General features: G+C 39.5%; 2 protein-coding genes across 2 annotated transcripts; one reads left to right on the forward strand and one right to left on the reverse strand.

Annotated features, from left to right (window-relative positions):
• Nucleotides 1-11,430: 11,430 nt before the first annotated feature.
• LOC131329601 (putative BPI/LBP family protein At1g04970) lies at nucleotides 11,431-16,220 on the reverse strand. Its single transcript, XM_058362825.1, has 6 exons — nucleotides 15,209-16,220; nucleotides 14,049-14,188; nucleotides 12,754-13,126; nucleotides 12,412-12,660; nucleotides 12,134-12,259; nucleotides 11,431-11,883 (listed from the first exon to the last, which is right to left on the reverse strand). Exons 1-6 carry the CDS (start codon nucleotides 15,659-15,661, stop codon nucleotides 11,677-11,679), a joined length of 1,548 nt encoding a protein of 515 aa, XP_058218808.1. The 5' UTR covers nucleotides 15,662-16,220; the 3' UTR covers nucleotides 11,431-11,676.
• A 3,279-nt stretch (nucleotides 16,221-19,499) lies between these two features.
• On the forward strand, nucleotides 19,500-20,367 carry LOC131329602 (eukaryotic translation initiation factor 1A-like). Its single transcript, XM_058362826.1, has one exon. The coding sequence runs from the start codon at nucleotides 19,694-19,696 to the stop codon at nucleotides 20,126-20,128; it is 435 nt and encodes a 144-aa protein (XP_058218809.1). The 5' UTR covers nucleotides 19,500-19,693; the 3' UTR covers nucleotides 20,129-20,367.
• The last annotated feature ends 1,092 nt before the right edge of the window (nucleotides 20,368-21,459 follow it).

Below are 21,459 nucleotides of genomic sequence, written 5' to 3' on the forward strand. Positions count from 1 at the left end.
CCATAATTATCTTTTATTAAAAATTGATTTCTTCTAAATTTGCCACCAATGAGCTCAAGTCCTGGCTCCGCTCTTGCGTCGAGGTGTTGCAAAGCTATATCAATCTGATTATTTTCTTTTATCACAAGCGGTATGAGAATAATTAATTGTAAATATCTGAATTACATTCAAATTGAAAACAATTCCACAACCAACCTAAGTAACAGCCTGAGAACAAAAAATACAAGGGAAATAATACTCACATACATGTAGCACATGCAGATTCGAAATCTTGACCTCTTGATAATTGAGGTGCAGAAAGAGAAGTGCACAGACTAAAGTACTATTCTGTAAAGTAAGAAAAAGAGGTGCATAAGATATACTTAATTAAGTCCTATATATCAATCGAGATAATATTGCATAAATGGGCATCACATGCATGCAACAAGAATTAAAAGCAGTACTCCAAGATTGACGCCGGAGTGGAGTGCTTCCCTTTAATGGTATTACTCCGTAACTCTCCCGGCCTTTTGTCTCCCGGCGCCAAGACCTTCAGCCCAACAGTATCAAGAGTGCAGTTACAAGTGTTGACAAGATAAAATATCGTCAGGATCGTTTAACTCTTTTTACAAAGTGCTAATCAAGCTATTCTGACAATATTGACTTTCGCCAATCAAAAAAGAAAAAAGAACTGTCTCCTTCCAGCCATTGTTTACACTTTACAGGAACTATCGAAAGGTACTTAACACTTAACCCTTGGGTACACTGTAAACGATCATTAGTTGTGATGGGTTAGTTTTGTTAAACTGGGTTTGAATAGTATTCCAATATTTTTTTCAAATCTGGTTAATTCGGTTGCTATCTTTTGCAGTTAACAGTTATTAAACAAACAAAAAGAAAAAAAGTACTTTTGTAATATATGCATCTCCTTTATATAAATATACATTTGATTGTCCATCGGACCCATTTGGTTGCATCTTTCGCCTATTTAAATATAGCATTAATCATAACATGCTATTCTGATTAGATTTTTGCTTTCTTGCTTTATGCAAAAGCAAATGCATGTTCTTATTCTCGGAAAAAAGTCAGTATTGTTAATTGTAATTAAAGAGGTTTGAATTCTTGTCAAATGCGTAAAAGTATAACGGCGCCTACTTTAGTCATATAATCCTTCAAAATGTCTTGCGCCCTGCTTTCAATGCTCACACCGCACTTCCATTTTTAGTAATTAGGAAAATATTTCAAAAAGACACTTTCTACGCTTGTACACGTGCTCCAGCCTGTTTGCGCACTCGCACACGAATTATGTGACTCTTACACGCCTTCCACTTACCAATCCACTTGATGCAAAAGCAAATCATTGACTACTAACTCTAGAGCTAGGGAGAGAGATAGAGGAGAGAGGTTCCTATTTTTCCCTATAATCATGCAAAAAAACAAATGTTACTTTGAGCAAGATCATACTACTATTTTATCTGGTTATTAGAATGTCCATGTACGTTTTAAGCAGTTTGGGGCCACAATGATCGAACCCTGGCTAGTTATAATAATGCTGTTGGCTTTATACTGTAGAGTTAGAGTGTGTGTGTGTGTGTGTATATATATATATATATATATATATATATATATATATATATAATGTGTATAGTCAGCAAAAAGAGGACCTTTGGGGGAGAAAGAATGAAGATTTTAGGCATCAATTGAAAGACAAAGAGATAGATTAATTATTGTTTAATCGGGTCATTCCAAAAATCAAGGTTCAGTTAGCTACCTGATTAGTCCTTTAAACTACTCATGATTAGTCCTTTAAACTACTCATGACTAGACTAATTATATATGGAATCCAATTTAAGCACTATTCCGAAGCAACTTCTGGATGCCCCAACAGTGCTATACGTACATGCGGTGAGGTTTCCTTCCATTTCTTAGGATGTCTGGGTCAGCTAATTACGGACACCTCAACTAATTTTTGACCAATCGTTTACTAGCGGATCGACGACCTATTTAAAGCCGAAACAAAACTTTTTATGGAATGACTCCACAAGAATTGATAGCAGTTTCAGGTCTTTTGGGAGGAGCTTAGCAAACTCCAAGTTTCAGGTCTTGATCACCAAACCAATCGTTTTGGGTTAAATAAATAGTAGGAGTAGTAATTATATTATTTAATTATAATTATCTTTACCTAAACGTGGACTTACTAGCTAGTTTAACTGAAGATCAGATGTTCCCTTCCCCAATTAAGTTCACAAATGGTTTCATTTACATTTCCACGCGTTCTAGAAGCGAAGGAGGAGAAGGCAGAGAGTCAAATATCGGCGAGCATTTTTTACGGTAAGCTTAATCATGGAGTAAAATCTGTTTTAATTAATTTAATTAATAATTAAAGGAGAAGTATAAAAAACACAAGAGACCCGGAAGCTTGTTATCAACTCTATCCAACACGTGAATGTTTCAACCCTCTCTCTCTCTCTCTTTTGGTAAACACTCTCAGACTCTCTCTCTCTCTCTCTCTCTGGAAAGTCATCTGGCCGTGATAGACGCCGGTTCCCGTGATACTAGGACGGACCGTTAATGTTTCAATTTGTCCTTTTAGGATTCAACCATGCATATATCGGACCCGGGGACCCTGCCGAGCGGCACCCCTACCGAGCGGGAGTTGAGCGGGCAATCTGGCCGTTCATCTCGAAATCAACGGCCCGGATCAAAACATCTTTTTCCTTATCTTTTTCTTTTTTTTTAAATCCGTTCGGTACCTTTGCATCCGGGCTGTCCAAAACACTTTTGGACAGTCGAGATGCGCTCGGCACCCCTGCCTCGGCAGGGTCTCCTGGTCCGCATATATCCTTCAACTCTAAGAGGTTTTTTTTTTTTGATCCGTTCAATCCAAGAGGTTGTTTGGTAAAAGTTTAGATAGAATTAATACTGGTTAATTTTTCGCATGATGAGTCAAGCGAGATAGATAGAGAGAGTGATAAGCGAAGAGAAAACTTAATAAAATCGTGCTAATTAGAGAGACGGGTACGTAGTTGTGAGAACCCCAAGTGAAAAGATTTTACTTACGGCTTGTTTGAAATTTGGGCAAAACAAAGGAGTCAGAAAGTAAACTTAATACGAAAAGTGTGTAGCAATAATTCACCTTATTCAATGAGAGAGTAGTCGTGGTTTGAACATTTGGTCCTAGCCAGTAGTTGATACAGTATATATACTTGACGAATATAACTTTGTGGCAAAAACTGAAATTTAATTTCCAGAAACACGTTTTACGGGGAGGGTTGGTAAAAGTTTCCCGGATAATATATACTAAGTACGCGGAGAGATAGATAGAGAGACGAGATTATATATATAATAAGTGGATAGAAAACTTATTTAAAATTGCGCTAAGAGAGAGAGGGGGGTGGTTCTGGGAAACCCAAGTAAACAAAAAAATCTGTTGATTATTAATGTCATGTACTCCCTCCATCCCCATTTTTTAGTTCATTTTGGGGATTCTAGGCTAGCTCCCATATCAGGAATTTGGGCTAATTAAGTATTTGCGTGTTTAAGAGGGTCTTTATACCCCTCGCTACTCGGTAATTGCTTAGTAAAGGTGGTAAGTGAAATTAATCTTTTATCCTTTTGTGTTTAAAAAAATAAATAAAGAGAACACAATTATTGCACTTTTAAAAACTAGTTTTTTCTCATCTTATCCTTCAATCACTGTCTTCTCTTACTTTTTTAAGCACTACTAATTTAAAAAATACAAGGGTAGAAAAGGAATTTCGTTGTCTATCACCCATTTAGTTAAGAAGTGGAACAATCTTTTCGGAATGGCAAAAAGTACTAACCGGAATCGAAAAAATGGGAACGGAGGGGAGTAATAATTTTTCAAAAGTTGGGTTCACTCATTACCTGAAATTGTCGGTTTGACATTGACATTGAAGACATTGAAGGTGGTTAAAAAGCTATAAACTGATCATAAAAAGTGTAGGGAGGAGGAGATGGTGGAGTGGTCAAAAAAGATGGTAGCTAGAGTTTATTTATGCCCCTTGTCACGAGTTCTTGTCAATAATACTCCTTCTTTTACCATTTATGGCCCCCACACATGGCAAGAAATCTACTATTTGGCGATCGTAATTTATTACTGTACTACATTTAGAAACTACTCCTACTAGGAATTTTTGAGACTCAGGTGGGAGATTTACGGCTTTAACTGCTTTGTCTCCAAAAAGGGGTGAAAAAGATTGGGTTTCAAGCCAAATGTGTCACACTGGTAAAAATATAGTGGTTGGGAGCCTCTAAAGTTAACGACCGGACAAATCTTCAGTGATTACAAGCCTTTTCAGAAGCACTTGGCCAAACTTCCAGCTGGGGTTTGGATACACGTACGTACATTCTTCCAAATTCAAGGGTCAAAAATCGTTAATTTAGTGTTTGTTTGGATCATGGATAACAGCGCTGTCTGAATTGGGGCCTGATAATCGTGGCAAGGTGATTTCATCATGTTTGGATTCAAAGTTGAAGATTAAGTATGATTTAAAAACAAACTGTTGATTTTGATGAAACCTCGTGTTCATTCCTTAAAAGAATTTATATACAGAAGCAAGCCTGCACAATTAATAGATCAAAAAATCATCGAGTAAAACCGTGATGGATTCTGACAAGGAGAAGTTTTTGGTAAAACCGTGATGGGTTCTGACTAGAAGAAGTTTTTGGGTGCCGAACGAGTACCACATTGGCGATCCGGACTGTCCAAGCAGAGGACAACCCAATCCACCTAGGTGCATTCCAGGTAGTTATAATCAAGACTTGCTCAGTTCAGTTAACATAAACCGGCCACTTTACAGATAATAACAATTCAAGGGCCTCAGGAAGCTTTGGTCTAGCTAGGGTCGACTCTCATCCGAGTGCTATCGATTACTGTATTAAGCTTAAGCCAGATCACATGGTGTTGTGTCCCGAATTTAATTGGGCCCCTTGCTAGTGAATGATAGATTTAGTTCACCGGATTAATCAGTCCATAGGGCCCCGGAGTCGATTTATAAAAAAAGTGCCGGATGACAATTTAGAATGGAAGAATGGAGGACTGTTAGGATTCAACTTATGACAATGCAATCAATGGTTTTGTTTTGTTTTGTTTGACAGTCAGGTTGTCGGGCCAGCTTACGCGCACCTCGACTAATCCTCTCCCGATCCGGTCAAACGGAGGCCATTCACACCGGGACTAGGGGAGTCACAAGAAATTATTTTCTTGCGGCATGACCCCAATTAATTGTGTAAAGAGCATACCCACCAACCAATCTGACCGACTCTCGGGGTTACAATGCAATTAATCAATGTTGTTATTCAAGAATAACTGCTTTGAATACTAACCAAAGTAGTAGGTAGTTTTCAACTTTGGTTGGGCGCTATGTCCCAAGCATGGTCTTGTAAGGGCATACAAGGGAACAGTCTTCCCCTAATTATTGAAGCATGCCATGTTATAAACTGTTTGGTTAAAGGATTCTTGAGACAAAATTGAACATGGGGACAAGCTCATGTAGCTATCAGTTGAGGACAAGCCTTCAAGAAATCTTCACTAGCTAGCTTAGGACATAAATAGACTCTAGTGCTATTGATCTGGTGCATGCATATAGTGCTTTTCTTAGTCCTCCTTTTATGTATATTTAATGATCCTAAACTTGGGAAAGCTGAATGGGTCAATGGTTTGAGGATTATTTACTCATAAATCAAAAATAACAGAGACTTCTGGTAAGGATATAGCAACGTACAGTTTATTTCTCACTCGTATTCATTTCTTGTACATATGTCAGGTTCATGCAATTATATGTTCAGGGCAGCAGGGGACAAGGGTAATTAAAGAGGTCATTCTCATGCATGAAGTTGGTAACAATGAACCTAAATTTTCACTAAGTTCGTATTCATGGTGTGTGATATGGATTTTCATCTCCGGCCACAAAACTTCGTGAGGGCGCGGACGTAGGGTACACCCCAAACAAGGAGTGTGTATCGGAGAATTTCCCTTTTTTTCCTGTATCTATGGCATGTTCTTTAGCTTTTTATACCAAGGTCCACTTAGCCGTCTCTGTAATTGGCAGAAAAAAAGAAGATAATAATTGTATCACATCACACGGATAGTAAGGATTCAAAAAACTCTCTCTCTCTCTCTCTCTCTCTCTCTCTCTCTCTCATAGAGAGATCTCAGTCGTCAAGCCAAGGTGATATTTGAACCATCCATTGCCGAGCATTAACGGCCCGGATGGGGCCAACACCATAGTCCTCGAGTTCGATTTCATGATCATGTTCCTTGACTTTGAAGTACTAGTATAGAAACTTGAGTTGTGAGTTCAATGGTATTGGAAATGGTAGCTAGAAGGGCATGAAATTTAGGGTTTCTTTCAAATTATTCTAATGGAGTAGAGCGATTAAATCGAGACATACTGTTTTGTGCTCAAGAAGTTACATCAATACGAGCTTCTTTCTGTGGCTAGGTTTTGATTATAGGCTTCAGGATATACTAAACATGGTTGGAGATGTTTTTGGAAAACCCACAAATTCACATGCTTTGTTTTCCTTATCACGTGGGCTAAACTTGGATTATAGATATTGATGTCCGATTTTTTTTTTTTTTTAAAATGTCATTGTATTCCAAAGAAACCAGCTCAAGATACATCACTGGACAAGATGGAAACTAAAGCGGGCGGAATACAACCTGAAAAACTCAAAAAGTTCCTCTCCCTACGGTGAGAAGCAATCTAGTGCGCCGCACTGTTACATTTCCTACCACACCAAACGAATGACCACTTTTTAGATACAACCCACTCTCTAATGTTATTCACAATTGCCTCGATCTTCCATGAGCACTGCATCGACGAGTCGCAAACCGAGTTAATCAGATTTTGACAATCAGATTCAAAGATGACCTCTATAAGATCCTGTTCCATAGCCACAATACAAGCAATCCTTAGAGCCCATGCTTCGATAGCCAAAGCAGAAGAAACAGACACACAACCATAACGCCATAGAATAGCAGATCCACCACTTACTCTAGCAATAATGCCAAAGGCAGCCAAGCTGCGAGAGGATTTAAACGCTCCATCGATATTGAATTTAACCACTCCCGGAGGGGGAGATCTCCAACGAGACTCTCGAACAGGCGTAGGAACGCCTTGAACAGATCCCACGAACACTACTTGCAAAAAATCTGAGTTGGTTCTTCTAGCTTGCTCGATCACTTCTTCGGGCTTTGGGAATTTCCCATTGAACACAAAGTTGTTTCTGGCCTTCCAAATTTCCCAACACAATTGAAAGATGGCACCCACGTCCTCGTCTGTAGATTCCTTAGCAAGGTTTCCACATAACAAATCTTCTACCCATTTATCCACTGACTCAACCTCCTTATAATGGGACCAAAAAGACTTGCCGCTTCCAAACCACACTGCCCTACTCCACTGGCAATGAAACAGCACATGCTCGATAGTCTCGCTTGCATTGTTGCAGATTGGGCACTGAGAGGATGAAGCACATTTTCTCCGAAATAGATTTGCTCAACAAGATACCCAATTTTTCACAGCTTTCCAAACAAACATACGAACTTTGGGCATAGCCTTCACCTTCCACAAACGATTCCACATAGACTTTGAGGGACTAAACGAACAAGAAGGAGGGGCTGGATTTCCTTCCATAGATTTGATAACCTTCTGAGCATAGCCTGACTTCACCGTGTACTTTCCGGAGTTAGTATGTCGCCAAATCAGCTTGTCCTGGGCCCTGATAAAACTGATTGGAATATTGCAAATTTTCTGCACCTCCTCCAAAGGGATGCAAGATTCAAGCTTTCCCCTATCCCAAACCTTGGTTGTAGGTTTAATGAATTCTGCTACCTTCACCTCATCAACATGATTTCCAGTTGGTTTAGTAACTACTCCTCCAAGAATATCTGGAACCCATTTATCTTCCCAGAACCGAATTAATTCACCATTTCCCACATTCCACTAGGCCCCTTCCTGAATAAGTTTCCTCCCTTCAAGTAGGCTACTCCTAATCCACGAAGGCCGTGAACCCCTTTCAGCCTTCATACAAGAATTCTTGGGGAAATACAAGCTCTTAAGCACCTTAACCCATAGGGCATTTGGGTTGTTCATCATACGCCAAAATTGCTTAGCGAGAAGGGCTATATTAAACGACTCAAAATCCTTAAACCCTATCCCTCCCATAGATTTTGGAGATGAAAGCTTATGCCACGCTCCCCAATGAATTTTCCTTCCACTTACCCCTTTGCCCCACCAAAAGTTACAAGTCACCGAATTCAAGCAAGCACAGAGGGAGCTAGGCACTTTGAAACACATAAAAGTATACTTAGGAATAGGCTGGAAAACTGACTTGATAATCACCTCTTTTCCAACATGGTTGAGTTGATCATTTCCCCACCCTTGAGCCTTACGCATAATTTTATCTCTGAGGTAACCCAAAGCCTTCCTGTTGGATCTTCCCCAAAACGCCGGGAGTCCCAAATATTGCACTGCCTCCTTCATCTCTTCCATGCCCATTATCCCTTTAATTTCTTCTTTGAGGCTGACTTCAGTGTTTGGAGAGAAAAAAAGGCTTGATTTCTGAATATTCAAAGACAAACCAGAAGCCTCACTAAAGCAAGCAACGAGGTCCATGAAATTTAAACAAGATTGAGAGACTGCATCAAGGAAGACAAGAGAGTCATCCGCAAATAAAAGATCGGATACCACTGGGCCTCTTTTTTTCATACAAATCCCCCAAATGGACTTGTTCACCACAGCGTTTTGCATAAGGATTGAGAACACATCCGCAACGATCAGAAATAAATAAGGCGACAACGGATCACCTTGACGAAGCCCTCTACTAGGAGAAATGTTGCAAACCTGACCCCCATTCACTGTGATAGAGTACTTTACTGAGCAAACACACTGCTTTACCCATTCAATCCATCTCCCATCGAAACCCATCTTTTCCATTACTCTGAATAGAAAGTCCCAACACACCTTATCATAAGCCTTGCTAAGGTCCAACTTCACTACCACCGAGGCCTTTTTACCACTCTTCTTGTGTTTTAGAAAATGAAAAACTTCATGAGCCACAATAATGTTGTTCTGGATTTGACTCCCATGTATGAATGCAGATTGCTGCTCTGAAATAATTCCAGGAATAAAAGGCTGAAGTCTGTTTGTTAGCACTTTTGAAACAACCTTATAAATGAAGCGACATAAGCTAATAGGTCGTAGCTGGTTCATGGATTCAGGATTTGGAACCTTAGGGATGAGAGTAACATTAGTCTGGTTAACCTCTTTCAAAAGAACACCCTCTTGGAAGAAAAGTTGAACAGCTTGGAACACTTCATCTCCCACCTTCTCCCAATAATTTTAATAAAAAAGGCCTGGAAAACCATCTGACCCAGGGGCCTTAAGCGGTCCCATTTGGAAAACTGCCATTTTCACCTCCTCCTTAGTAACATTCCTCACAAGGCTGGCATTACATTCTGGGGATATAGTGGGGTCAATAAGGCTGATAAGATCCTCGTACTCCCTATCCCCCAGGCTTGCATATAACTCCTGGAAGTGCAGCTTGATGATTCCAGCAATTTCTTTAGGCTCTGATATCCAATTGCCCTCTTTATCCTTAAGCTTCAGAATTTGGTTACGCTGGCGCCTTTGGATCGTTGAGAGGTGAAAAAAACGAGAGTTTCTCACCTTGCTTGGATTGACATTTTGGGAGTAACTTTTAACTCTCGGCACAGTTTTCAATAAATTTTTCTCTCTATCTCTCTCCACTCATTACCACTCCAACTCTCAAAAATAACTTTCTAAAATCTAAACCAAACAAAGTGTCTATCTCCCATTTGAAGCCACTTAATCCTGGAGCGCTGGTGCCAATACATGGCCTCCTTTTGCCACAAGTCCTCTAAGCAACGAGCCAAACCTTTTTCCTCCGATTAGTACAGCTTTTGGCACGCGTGATCTCCTCAACAAATTCCTATTACACCGACGGTTTAGACCACATCAGTGAACTCGGAGTGGGCCGACAATGCCCGCACAATATGGCACTGTGCATTGTGCACAGTGCCCACCTAAAACAGAGATGCATAGGCCTCAACCCGTATACGTAAAGCCCGAAGTTATCCGTAAGGATTGTAAATAAACGGCCTTGCCCGGCCCGGCCCAGTCCGTGTGTAGAATGTAAGATTTAACCACTCAACAATGAGCAACATTATTTGAAAAGGAAACAGAAACATTTACTGGATAAATAACTGAATGTTGACAGAGCAAAGCAGAAGACATGCCCATTCATATTCCACCTGCTCACAATCTGTAAAAGCTCTTACAGGAACCATAAATCGATACACAAAACAGTTCTGTACCAGCACAAAAAACCACCAAAATGAAGGCTGCAACTGGAAGTAGTGCAAGGAAGATGATACAAACTAGAGCCCAGATAGCGCCAACACCTAAAAAAGATGTTTCCGACATCAACTAACATGAAACGTCTCGAAATAGACCTCTTGATTCATCATATATCCATCTGCAAACAAATTAATCAGTTCTCAATTAAATACAAGCCATTACTTATAAGACAATTATTCTCCACCTGACTAGGAAAGAACAGAAAGCAGGTAACGAACAAACACAGGAACCATGAACAGACCACACAAAACTGTCGGAAGCCATGAGTAGTGTATGCAGAGGTCTAACAGATTCAATTGCCAAGAGTAGTAGTGACTCTGGAACGTGAGTAATTACTTCAAACTGCATGCAATGTTAAAGAACTACGTACTAGTAGTAGTCAGGGACGCTAACCAAATGGGTCTAAACAAATACTTTGATAAGTTTGATAGTCGAACGAATCCGGAACTTTATTCTGACACACCCAAGGGCATCAACTGCTAGTCAACATTAGTGGAGTAAATAAAATCGAAAAAATTAGAAACGTCAAATTCTGACAGAAAGTACTCAAAATCATAAAAATGAGAGCCTGTGACTAAAATCATAAGAAGAAGGTCATGTAAAAATGAGAGCCTCTAGGGATAAGATCAACCCAAACAACCAATTCCAAGAATAAATCAGGGCTTAGGATGCGCAGGAGAAAAGTTGAACCAATGCTGAACAAATGTATGGAAATCAGGCTAGAGGAGTCTATATAAAGAGGTCGCTTAGGCTCACTGGATTACGGTCATTAGAATGCTATGACACTTGGCAAAGTTAAAATTGGTGAAACCTCTTGAAAATTGTTCACTAAAAGGGTGTCGAAACTCTTGCAAAAATAGCAATTCCAAACCTGTGACTAAATTGTAAAATGACACAATTTGGCAAAAGCTTTTCACTCCATAAATGACATTATATTTTCCTTCATCTATGTAGAAAATAGAAAAATCTGACATTAGGCGTGGAAAAAAAAAACAAACAAACAAAAAGAACTTGGTCGATACTATAACACAAGCAAACAACATTGTTGGCACCATAATGGTTAATGGCTGAGGAGTTTCAACCAAAAAAATAAATAGGATCGCAGTTTATCAACAAAGCTGCATGTTACAAATATGTCCGTATCCGATACGGACATAATACTCTAAATGGATAGCTCCCAAAAATATAAAGGTAAACCCTGTGGTACATTACATGAAGTAGGTAAAATACACACATTTCACATTCTATAGCAACTTATTTGTACATTACATCACAATTTTCACAGAATAGACTAGTCTAGTAATAAGGCACCAAGAGGATTCAGATAGCCTTGTGATAAAGGCGCGACATCAGTGGAAACTATAATCCTTGAATCCGCGAAGCTGAACTGAGCATTGTGAAGTGTATAGCCTTTTAGTTTTGGCAAAGGAAAACCTTTCCAGAGGAGTACATTCACATACGGCAAGAGGACAGTTCTCAGGGCAGTTTGGATCACTGGCTGCAAAAAAAAAAAATACCCGAAGGCAAGTAGTCTCAATAACGTCAAACAGGGAAAATCAATAGAAGGGGAAAGGATTGGAAGAGACATTGAAATACAGAAAGATAATGTTAATTTATAAAGTAATCCCATCGGACACATTTTTGTGATGTAATAGAAACTGAGAGATGACCGAATGCAATCCTTTACGTTGTTCCAAATTTCCAATATTGATCTCCATAATGAAATTAAAGATTGAACCAGTATGTACCTCTAACAGATGCAAATGAAAGTTACCAATCGTGCTCCACTTCAAGGACATGGTGAAATCATTCAATTCGACTCTACCTGCCAGACTATTCCTCGAGATTTCTGGATAGCCTGAAAACGTAATCACCTGCACCACCAACAGAAGAACAGCAGAGTGTGTAAGAAGAAGATGCAAGTGTCACATCCAAGTCTCTAACTGACACAACATTCCAGAATCCAGATAACTCTGCATTCATGTATAACTCTCAAAGCTTTAAATGGAAACCCAATTAAGCTTACAAATGAGATACATGCAACTGGTATTCTATTGCCAGCGTCCAAAACATCAATTGTCACATCTGAGCTGAGTTCTCCATCAATGTCTGTCTGTGCAACCGCTATGACTGGTGGTGAAGTTATAGAAACATTAAGATCCATGTCATCATTTGGGTATTGCTTGTACAGCTGCGGTAAAATAACTCTCCACTCAGCAGTGTTCAACAAGGACAGATCTGGTATCTTGTCAATAATCCAATGCATACGATCTGCCTGACCAAAGAAAGTATGTTAACAACGTTTTAACTGCTGTTTAACTACCCAAATGCATCGTCACTGTGAGCACAAGGAGAGTTAAGGACTTACATTAAAATATACCGAAGATATCGAATTCAGAACATTTTCATGTATTGATATCCCACCCATCTTAGAGGGACCCCCACAGGATAATAAGGCTTGCAAGTAGGATAATGAAGCATGCAAATTTGCTTCATAATTGTCAGAAACTGCAACTTCATCCCTAGCTGTGAATAACCCATTAATCTCAAGGCCAACGGAAGAATTACTGAAAACAAGGTCATTCACAAAAGTAACGTTCAGGGAAGCAATTTTATTTATTGCAATTTCTTTTGGAAGAGACTGCAATTTGGAGTCGAGCTGTAAAATAACATCTTCAATTTTCTGGGAAATGGCATCTTCAATTGCTGAACGTATCTTCTTTTCAAAAGCATCCACCACTCTGAAAAGTAGAAAGAAGATCAATTGCAGAATTCAACTAACGACAGCCCCATGAGGCAGAAACAGTTAATTTCAAATTCGAGATACGAGAAGACTAATTTCCGGTCAAGGCACTGACAGTTCTTCTAGGTTAAGCAGTACCCCAGACATCGAGTACTCATGCACGAGAAATTTTGTTGTACTTTAACTACTCGTTCTCTCCCCCTTGGGTTTACAGGCACTTTATAATACAATTGGATCATCAGCTATCGATCCATATTTGGGTTACTCTTCATGCGTTGATGAATATTATACCTTTTTCAAAATGCTCAAGTTGAGTGCCTCAAAGATCAACTGGTCCATATTCCGGGTTGATGTGCTATGCATTTCACATGTTCGTTGGTGAAACCTAAAAGAATACTTCTACTTTCTTTTTGGTAAAGAAAAGAAAGTATCCTATGTGCCATGAGTTTCTCGTGCAGACCAGGATGACATGGGAGACAGTGTCCTATCTTTGGTGCCTCACAAAGTTATCTGGAATAAGTTTAAAACAAGGAAAGAAAAACAAAGATTAATCCATGTAGAAGCACATGATATGCATTATGTACAAATTGAAATTTCCAAAATCAATAAAACTGCCTTTATCCTGTGTAGCATGCTCGTCAAGCACATTAAGGAATTAAGGAAGCAATTCTATCAAAGCATTGACTTGTTGGATGCAAGGCTTGTTCTAGAATCTTTTTCTTCATAACTCAGAAGGAACCTCTTCTAGAATCTTCAGCTATTATCTTCACTAACTATCAAATGCAACCTTTTAACGTTTTAGGTAACTCATGATCACTGGCAAGAGACGAAAAATTTACTCAAGCTTGACTACTAATACTAAATACAAAGAGAGAAGAGTTTTTCTCATAAGGATCAGATTATGTACAAGGATTGCATACCCTTGGTACAGCCAAGATACTCCACCATCCAACTTTATAGAAAGATCCTTCACATGGCATCCACATGCCAGCAGAGACAGTTCAAGAGTTCCTTGTTGGTTCTTCAACCCTACAGTAAGCCCAACTTCCATGCTTTTAACCTTAGAGGAAGAAGCACAAAACAATTTCCTTAGGTAAAAATGTCGGAAAGGATCACCAGACCTCCCAAAGGCGAAAAAGAATTCTACAAAAGACTGCACGTACAACACTTATGCCCAAAGAGAGTAATACTACAAGCTGCTCTCTCCCCTATGCTACTTGTGTTATCAATTCTAGCAGGTGGGCCGAGCAAAAAAAAAAATTCCAGCAGGTGGCAAAGTGATTTGTCATGGGAGATTAATCAATGGTTACATACAAAACCCATGTCTACATTATGGTTGACTATGATATGGCTTTTGTCAGTTCGTATTCTACTGAGCTGTTGACTGTGAGTTTGGGAAGTTATTTCAACATCTTCACAAGACCAGTATTAAGAGTTTACTACTGTCAATGTTTTCTTCTCTCTCGATCCAAACCATCTTACACTTTAAGTTGTGCCATGTGGTGTTCAATAATCAAGCTACAACTAGCCCTCTAGTTTCTTATTTACCCACTATAGTGTCCTCCCTTGTAGAGCTAAGAAGGTGAAGTCCAGTATAATCCAGAAGACACGTGCTACCAGCATCACAACTGAGGTTGTCTCATTGAGAATTTTGACACAAAAAGTAACTTCAAGACACAGACAACAGTTGTCCAAAAGAAGTCTAATGAGCATATCCACAGTTCGAGCATCTGAAACAAGGTTGCAAGTTCATTGGATATCCTGGATCATAACGACCACGGAGCTTATCCACCAAAATCAAGTTCTCTGTAATTTGTTCGAATTGTTTTTCCAGCATAAACCAGAATGCTTCCAGCGAATCCAACCATTGCCTCTTCACTTTGAGGTTTATCAAGTAAATTGGTTCGCATTTTTAACAAGTCATTATATCCCTAGTTTGCAAGTTCAGACTAAAGTAACCAAATCCATGTTATGATTTTATCCTACTTCCCTCTATACAAAACCAAAATCTTGAAAGACTCTCCAGGCATATAGATATATCTATGAAATCCAATACTAGTAAAAGAAACTTTTTGCATACCTCCACCAAGGCAACCCCTTCATCTGAAATCTTTGGGATTAACCAAGTACGATAATGGTAGCTCCAATCCATGCTCAAATATGCCTTGGCCCCCGAAACAACAAGAGCTATACCCGTATCACCGGATGTAACTGTTGAAGAATTGACATCAACCCGATAAAGAATTATGTTTGAAAGAGTAATATGGACAGTACCAATAAGTGGGATTCTCACAGACTTCTCAATTTGGGGAACCTCAAGGGGAGTCAAGGAGGAGATTCCAGTGTTTATTAGCAAATCTTTGGCGAAATCAATACCCTTCTCGAGTATCTCTATTGATATGAAGCCTTCTTCTGTGGACTGAACATGGGTATATGAAGGAACAAGGAATAAAATCAAGAAAAGATAGGAAATACTGGGAGCCATGAAATTTGACAACAATCCCAGATGAAAAGGATGACTGGATTGAATCATAGACCATTGACTTCCAACTGAAAAAAAAAACCTGCAAATGGACACCTACGCATAGAACATGATTTCTAGCGTGTTCTTCGTCATATTTGACAACAAACCCTGATGAAAAAAAGATCAATTTTAACAACAATGAACAAACCCAGATGAAAAAGATGGTTGGATTGACTCAAAACCCATGAGCTTTCAAATGTAAAGGGCCTGAAACGGTAACCTAAGCTAAGAACAGGATTTTTTTGGAAACAAGACAAGATGATTCAATCCTGTTTGGGTTGGTAAGTAGAAGGCAAGTTAGGCAACGTGTGGAACGTGGGGTGGTTATTTATACCGGATTAAAGAATGGGGTTGATTGAAAATGGAAGTATTGGAGTTTTCTTCGTAAATTTCATTGATGGGAATTGGTAAAGATACAGTGGCAGGCTCGCAGCTGAAGTTTGGAAAAATCCCATAATCTCGGGTAAGTCGTGTGATTGCCAACTTCAGTTATTGAGTTAAGAATAGTTATCTACGCGCCAAGTATTGGGTGGATCGGACCAGGGATTTTTGTAAGAATCTACGCAAAATATTCGGATTCCTTTTTTTTTTTTTTTTTATCCGCATTCGGATTCCTTTTTTCTTCTCTGTTTTTCAAATGATAGGATACTTCATTAATAAAGGGGTAAATTTTACGCTCTCTAGCTATAGGTCAGGAATACTTTACCCCGTATAAGTAATGAAAATTTTATTTCGTCTGACTTAACTAATGGAGAGGCATAAAGTTACGAATTTGCCCTTTACAATAAATATGCCTCTCCAAAGGAAGGGCATTCCGTTCCCATAGCCAAAAGTGCATTTTTCTACTTTGTCTGATCACCAAATAACTTCACCGCCCAACAACCAACAGCCTAGGCAAATGCAATTTCAAAACACAAATGTGATGAGAACCCAGAGGAACCCAGAAATACAAAACACATATGGGTATTGCGAAAACACCCATCTCAAGAAATGGGTAATACGAAACCCAGAAAACCCAAATCCACTCAACCGCCACCACCATCCCAAATTGCCGGAAAACACTCAAATTGCTCGGCAATCAAACACCCTCAAATCCATCTCTCTGTCTTTCACATACACACAAATTCACAAGTCAAGCTGTAATTGGAAGACCCACAACTACATACCACAGATCCAAAAATCAAATTGAAAACCCACAAACTGAAAACCCCGCCAGAATCCAGAATCCGGCGCCGGGGCCGACGACGTTGTGAAGACCCCGTTGTGAAGAGAGAGAGAGAGAGAGAGAGAGAGAGACTATAATGGAGGGGGAAGGGACAAATCCGGCGCCGGAGCCGACAACGCTGTAAAGATCCTGGTAGTGGCGAGGTATTGTAGCGAAGGGGGAAGGGACGACGACGAGTTGCGACTGTCGTCGCTAGCGGAGTTCCTGGAGGTTTAGCGGAGATTCAACGATGTTGCTTTTCGGTGCTTCCGATGCGGAGCTCGAAGACGGCGGTGGTCGGACGTAAAGGGATGTTGTTCATCAACGAGAGGGTGCTGCCGTCGCAGCAGGCAGAGGAGGAGGACGAGTTCGAATGCAAAGCGGTTTTAGGTGTCACTGAAATTTGTAGTGGTAGTGCGGGAGAGACAGATTTGTCGCAGCGGTGCGGGAAAGAGACGTGTGTATAAAAGAAGGAGAAGGGTTCGAATGAGAAGGGTATTTGCGTCTACAATGGGACCACATGACACTTCCCATCCAATTCTTAACAGAAGTCAGACGGAAATAAGGTTTCCATTCCTTGGAAGAGGTTAAGTGCTAAAAAAAAAAAGCTAGATGGTGTAAAGTGTCCCTGACCTATAGTTAAAGGGGATAAACAGTAATTTATCCTTAATAATAAGGAAAAAATGAAAGCCTCTCAAGAGAGGGAAAATAACAACCACAAATAAAGCCTAAACACCACATAGAACATCCAAAATCTTACACAACCAAACGTGCAAAACTGATGGAGATGCCGGACAAGTGACCAACAAAACCAGTAAAACACCCACGTAGGGGTGAGGGAAGCCCCAACAAGAAGGGAGAAAACAGAAAAAATAAATAAAAAAAAATCAACAAAAACAAAAATCTACATCAGACCCATACCCCAAATTCAGCTGTCCAAAAATGCCGGTCAAGACTGCGGCCCAGAACCTCAGTCACAACAACAACCACACTCCACTGTACAGCGACACCAACTGCTACCACCATCTCAAGAAACTACGATCTTGTCAGGACGCGAACCTATGCGCCGCTCAAAGGTCTGAACAAGTACTCTAATATTTGAGCAAAAGGCTATCCCATGAACATATGAAATAGGTAGCAGGTATTCGACTATTTCTACCATGTATAGCTCCTAAAGAAATGTTTTGTAGAGCATCTCCAACTTAACTTAAGATGTCAAATTTGATATGGCATGCCAAATGAAAAAATTGGCATGTAAAGTAAGTCCAATCAAAGTGTCATATGCTTAAGTGTTATTTGATATCTCTTTCTCTCATGTTAAATTTGACATGTGATGTCAAATTTTAACTTTCGTTATTTTACTCCCAAAACTTAATAACTATCCTCAAATAAATATATAATAGGCATGTTGGTTGGAGTAGATATTATAGAGATGTCAAATTCAAACATGACAAATTACTACACAAGCCTCCAAAAAAATTCACTAAAGATAGGTACAGTACCTTTTTACACTATATATAGTTACACTACATCTTATATGGAACCTATTTTGAGTCCCAAAAAAATTCAAAAAAATACCGATAAATTTTAAAATATTATTTTATGGGGTCCTATAAAAAATTAGTTCCAATGAATATCGGTAAGTACTACTTTTGGATTCATAAGTGTGAAATTGCTTAATTGTGCAGTTTCGCCACTACGAATCTAGAAATAATACTTACCAATATCCGTTAAAGCTAATTTTTTACAGAGCCCCATAAAATAATATTTTAGAATTTATGAATATTTTTCTAAATTTTTTTGAAACCTGAAATGAGCTCCACATAAAATGTAGTGTAACTTGTAGTGTAACTATATAGTGTATATAGCATCTCTCAAAAAAAATTTGGCATTCCCACTTTTGAAGCTAAGGCTGGAGGTGGTCTGGTTGAAACTTCTTTGTAGTCTTTAAATTAGAAAGGTTTATCCACCTTGCACGCACCTCACATGCGTATACTTGACGAGTTAGACCAATTTTTATTTGGTTCTCGTATGGTTTATTGGTTCTGATTAAACATATACTCCTATAAATGAAGTAACAGGCCGACTACAATATCAATAACGTAACGATTTAGGCTCACAAATCACGAAAAAATGGACTCTATTTTTGCACACTATGCGACCGGTCCCAAAATCAATTTTCTCAATTCATTCGAACACCCTAATAGTAATGTAATTACAGAACTCTAACATTTCTATGTTAGTGACCAAAAATCAATTTTCTCAATTCATTCGGACATCCTAATAGTAATGTGATTATAAAACTCTAACATTCTTATGTTTGTGAAGAGTGTGAATGAGAATGAGATTACTTATCTCTTAATCCAAGACGAATCACACTTCTGAATACAGGAGAAATCTAATCCCTCTCACCCCCCATGAGAATCTTAGATTCCTGGCTCGATCAATATAAAAAAAGAACGTTTGACTTTAGGATATTTCCAAAACAAATGATACCTAGAGAAGATTACTTAATTAATTCAAATGTCGGAATAATAAATTACTCCGGATATTGAATTACTAAGAATTTGATTCCAGCTAAAATTCCAAACAAACCCTAAGAACAAAAACAAAACGAATCGAACATGGAGTATATGTTATCCCTAATTTCATAAATTCCAGAATATCCACTTCCAACAGCCAAACAGTTTTGTCACCGCCTCTAAAATCCAACAAAATCCAAGGGCCACTTCTGCAATTAATACACAACAAAACCAGGGCCGCTAGGGTTTCATTCATCCCATATCCTCTCTCTGTCTCTTTCTCTCTCTCTCTCTCTCTCTCTCTCTCCAGTCGCCATGCCGAAGAACAAGGGAAAGGGAGGAAAGAATCGCAAGCGGGGTAAGAACGAGGCCGACGACGAGAAGCGCGAGCTGGTATTCAAGGAAGACGGCCAAGAGTACGCCCAGGTCCTGCGCATGCTCGGCAACGGGCGGTGCGAGGCCACGTGCATCGACGGCACCAAGCGGCTCTGTCACATCCGCGGCAAGATGCACAAGAAGGTCTGGATCGCCGCCGGCGACATCATCCTCGTCGGACTGAGGGATTACCAGGACGACAAGGCCGACGTCATCCTCAAGTACATGCCCGACGAGGCGAGGCTGCTGAAGGCGTACGGGGAGTTGCCGGAGAACACGAGGCTGAACGAGGGGATCGCGGGGATCGACGAGGAGGAGGAAGGGGGTGGTGATGATTACATCGAGTTTGAGGATGAGGATATTGATAAGATTTGAGCTTTAGGGTTTTTGTGTTTTCTAAATAAATAAGTGGATGGATTTGGGTTTTATTTTATTTGTATGGGGATTTGTTATGTGTTACTACTACAGTACTATGTTTATGATGATGGTGTATGTGATATTAACATCGTGTGTTCGACTTGGGTTGTGCTACGCTGCTCGAGTTGAGTCGATGTATCTGGTATTGCTACTCTCTTTATTTGATAATTGATACTACATAGTGGGAATTGGTCTTTTCTGAGGTTTGTGGGGAATGATGAGGTTCTGGGTTTTGAAAGGGTTTTTCCTGTTTTGATTCTTGATAATTTAGTTCAGGAAATCCATTGCTGAAAGGCTTTAACTCTCTTACTGAGGTTTTGATGGAAATCGGATGGATGATGGCAAATTGTTGTCATGCTTGGTTGGTTGTTTTGGTTTTCCCCTTTGCTGTGTAATTTTGGTTGTTGACTTATTCATGCTTGGTTGTTTGGTTTATACTTGGCAGTATGGAACTATGGATTGCTAGTTACTTGGCGGCGCGAATTTCTTAACTCATCTGGCTTGTTTGTTAGCATGGATTGGTATATGGATGTGAAACTTGGTTACTGACTAGCCTTTCTTCAGTTTCATTTGAAGTTCCCACTTTTGATGTTTGCAAAGTGTTGATTCCATCTGCGTGTGTCCAAGGATAGCCGTGTGTTCATCATGCAAGACCAGCTGCACTTGAAACGTATAGCGATGGTTTGCTCTTCATTTCATGCAAATTTTGCTCTCTTCACAGCATGTGTTGTGCTTAAAGCATTGGCTGGCTTTCAATTTGGATGAATGTACATTTTGGGTCGCTGCGGAAAGGTTTTGCAACTTGAATTCACCAAACTGTTCTACTTGTTTGCATTTTAGATTGAGATTATCGTTGCTACCTATTCATTACTACCTTTGCAACTTGAATTCACCAAACTGTTCTACTTGTTTGCATTTTAGATTGAGATTATCGTTGCTACCTATTCATTACTTGAGCGGAACCATCTTCTGAACCTCGGAATACAGGCATGTGTGGCAGAGAACACATGACAGATCCATTGTTATCGAGAGGTTGTTCATATCAAACTCTGATCTCACTTTTTTAACGCGACTGCCAATGAATAGTTGCAACCACACATGATCTCAGTAAGTTGCACTTTATTTCTCCACGCACGTACCCAATAAGAGCATGAGTAAGGAACTATGATCACAACTCAGGAACAAGAAGGGAAGTTCCATAATTTTGTTGTCAATTGGAGGGGAGGAGTTGCGAAATCTCTGAAGTTGTTCAAATGGGTAAAAAATTAGACTGTCAAAGCTGTACATAA

Source organism: Rhododendron vialii, chromosome 6a, assembly GCF_030253575.1.
Source record: "Rhododendron vialii isolate Sample 1 chromosome 6a, ASM3025357v1".
In the NCBI taxonomy this organism is placed as follows: Eukaryota; Viridiplantae; Streptophyta; class Magnoliopsida; order Ericales; family Ericaceae; genus Rhododendron; species Rhododendron vialii.

Coding starts and splice junctions, on each gene's coding strand:
- LOC131329601 (XM_058362825.1), bottom strand. CDS start 15,661: ATGATTCAATCCAGTCATCCTTTTCATCTGGGATTGTTGTCAAATTTC. Junction 14,189..15,208: donor AAGGGGTTGCCTTGGTGGAG/GTATGCAAAAAG, acceptor TCTTCCTCTAAG/GTTAAAAGCATGGAAGTTGG. Junction 12,661..12,753: donor TATCTTCGGTATATTTTAAT/GTAAGTCCTTAA, acceptor TTCTTTGGTCAG/GCAGATCGTATGCATTGGAT.
- LOC131329602 (XM_058362826.1), top strand. CDS start 19,694: ATGCCGAAGAACAAGGGAAAGGGAGGAAAGAATCGCAAGCGGGGTAAG.